The sequence below is a fragment of the Limulus polyphemus genome, unplaced genomic scaffold (genome assembly GCF_000517525.1).
Source record: "Limulus polyphemus unplaced genomic scaffold, Limulus_polyphemus-2.1.2 Scaffold1503, whole genome shotgun sequence".
In the NCBI taxonomy this organism is placed as follows: Eukaryota; Metazoa; Arthropoda; class Merostomata; order Xiphosura; family Limulidae; genus Limulus; species Limulus polyphemus.
In genome coordinates this window covers 279,771-282,125 of record NW_013667113.1, presented here as the reverse complement: position 1 = coordinate 282,125, position 2,355 = coordinate 279,771, and the positions used below count along the sequence as shown (strand labels likewise).

The following is a 2,355-nucleotide window of genomic DNA, read 5'->3' as shown; positions in this document are numbered from 1 at the left end:
TTATATGAGAATATTTACTGTATTCTGTAATATACAACACTGCATCAGAAACACATGGTCGATTTTTTACCTCTGCAATTTGGTGATCACTGTTTACCCAAAGTACCTTCGCTTTTGAACTCAATTTAAACAAAAACAATACCAGAGGACGATACTCTGGTCAGTTACGGATGATTATACCTGAACCTTGGGGTTTCTGACGTGGCCGTTTAGGCCATTCTCGCATAAAGTACCGTTCTCTATACTTTGGTAGAAATTACCAAACGCACAGTGTGTCCTAAAGTCACATTGTATTTCGTCAAAAATATATTGGAACGATTTATTTGTTCATTTACTGATATGCATTAAACTGGTCCTGCTCTTTCAACCGATTTGTTTCTGAAGATTCAAATGCTATTGACTAGCTTCAATACTTTATCATATCACGTCTGAAACTGTTGTGTTAGTTTGTTTTTCTACTAATGTGTTCAAGATTAAATAGAAGCATAGTATTAAACAATCCTTTATTTGGGTGCACAACATAAATATTTTAACACTTGGTAAAAAAATATATCATCAGACAGATACTCTGGCAAAATTTCAAGCATCGTCGTCACTAGGTTCTGTTACCAAGTTTTATAATAATATAAACATTGTACGAAAGGATTCCGATCGGTTAACTTACTACTACATATTAACAAAATGGAAATTATTTTATGTATGATATCGCCATTTTTTATTTACTGGCGAAGTAACTTTGTTATATCTGAATACAGATTTATTGTTGGGTAGCAAGGGCTGTATCGACGAAATGGTTGTCCATCTTTACCTATCAGGAATTTTTCAAAGTTCCAGCTAATGTCAGCACGAGTCACAGGAGACCAAATAATACCTAGGGAATTCTTCATCAAAGATACTGGGTCATCGTGGGGTACTGGAAGTTTTTCTCGTAAATACTGAAATACCACATGACTTTTTTCACCGTTGACATCCACCTTCTCGAATAAAGTGATTTTCGTTTCGAAAGAATTACCTGGTCGGACGAACTGAAGAGTTTTCATTATCTCGTCACCATTACCATTCTCCTGAAATGGTTCAAATAATCCATTTATTTTAGTAATTGTTTATAAAAACCGTTAGATATTTTCCTTAGATTTGTTTACAATGTTCAAAATACGTGAGCGTTTGTATAAATCTGTATTTTATTATGCATAAGCCCAGCCAAACATATACATAATAAAAATATTAATAAAGCACGAGCTACTGTTTTCAGATGATCAATCATAACATTTGGAAGACAAAACGAACTGCTTCAACTTGTACATAAACCTAAATTTACTTCTATTAGTTCCACGTGTGTGTGTGTGTGTGTGTGTGTGTGTGTGTGTGACTAACATACTTTTATTTTTACAATAGTGTTAGAATACCCCGACTGGAATCTTTGGTTTCAGTATTTGTAATTCAAAAAACATATGGAAGCTGATTCTAAACAAAGTAGTGTCAACAAATTTTTACACATAATTTGTTATTTATATTGTTAAAATTTACTGGACGAGGAAGCAGACAAAAACCAGTTTAAAAAAATGTATGCACGAGTTTCAAGGTATAGAAATATTTGCATGTATGTGTGTAAATATAGAGAATTGCTAACATCATTAAATATTGTATTTGAATGAAAACTTGACGTCTTTTGTTTTTCATAGCGTATGTATCACTGTCGAATGTAAATTATTTCTGTCCTGTACCGCCATATTGTAAAAGTTTATTATAGTTCATACATAATCTGCAGTGACTACTTTCACTGTAGAAAACATTAATAGCAACACAATTAAAAAAAAATGTATGTTTAAAATGGGGTAAAATAACCTGTTTTTAATGCAAGGCTAGCGCAAATTTTAATATTAAGTTCATTTTTAAATTATATTTCAACTTCAAGACTGCGTAACTAAATGAAGAAAATAATACGATGTAGTGATTTTCTAAATTACAAAACACAAACACTAAACTTCGCAATAATTTATCACAAGATGATTAAAATGTTACCTGATGTCCAAACTGGTTGCACGGAAAACCCAGCACAGAAATCTTATCTCCAAACCTAGCTATAAGATCGTTCATTTGGGTGTAATCCCGCACCGTTGTTCCTCATAACGAAGCAACGTTCTCGACCAATACTACCTTCCCTTGAAATTTTGTAAACTTCACTAACTCACCCGTTAACGTTTTGGCAGCTAAGTCATAAAAACACTTGGCAACACTCATCCTATAACAAGATATAAACGAACCACAGAAGAAATTGTGTACTTTAGTAAAAATCAAATCTTTTACAGGTTTATACTCGTGGCTAATTTTTCGGAACAAGCGTCACACTTATGA

At 32.9% G+C, this 2,355-nt stretch overlaps 1 protein-coding gene across 1 annotated transcript; it reads right to left on the bottom strand.

Annotated features, from left to right (window-relative positions):
- Nucleotides 1-484: 484 nt before the first annotated feature.
- LOC106463856 (glutathione peroxidase 2-like) lies at nt 485-2,355 on the bottom strand. Its single transcript, XM_013923937.2, has 2 exons — nt 2,023-2,355; nt 485-1,064 (listed from the first exon to the last, which is right to left on the bottom strand). The coding sequence occupies exons 1-2, from the start codon at nt 2,239-2,241 to the stop codon at nt 720-722; spliced, it is 564 nt and encodes a 187-aa protein (XP_013779391.1). The 5' UTR covers nt 2,242-2,355; the 3' UTR covers nt 485-719.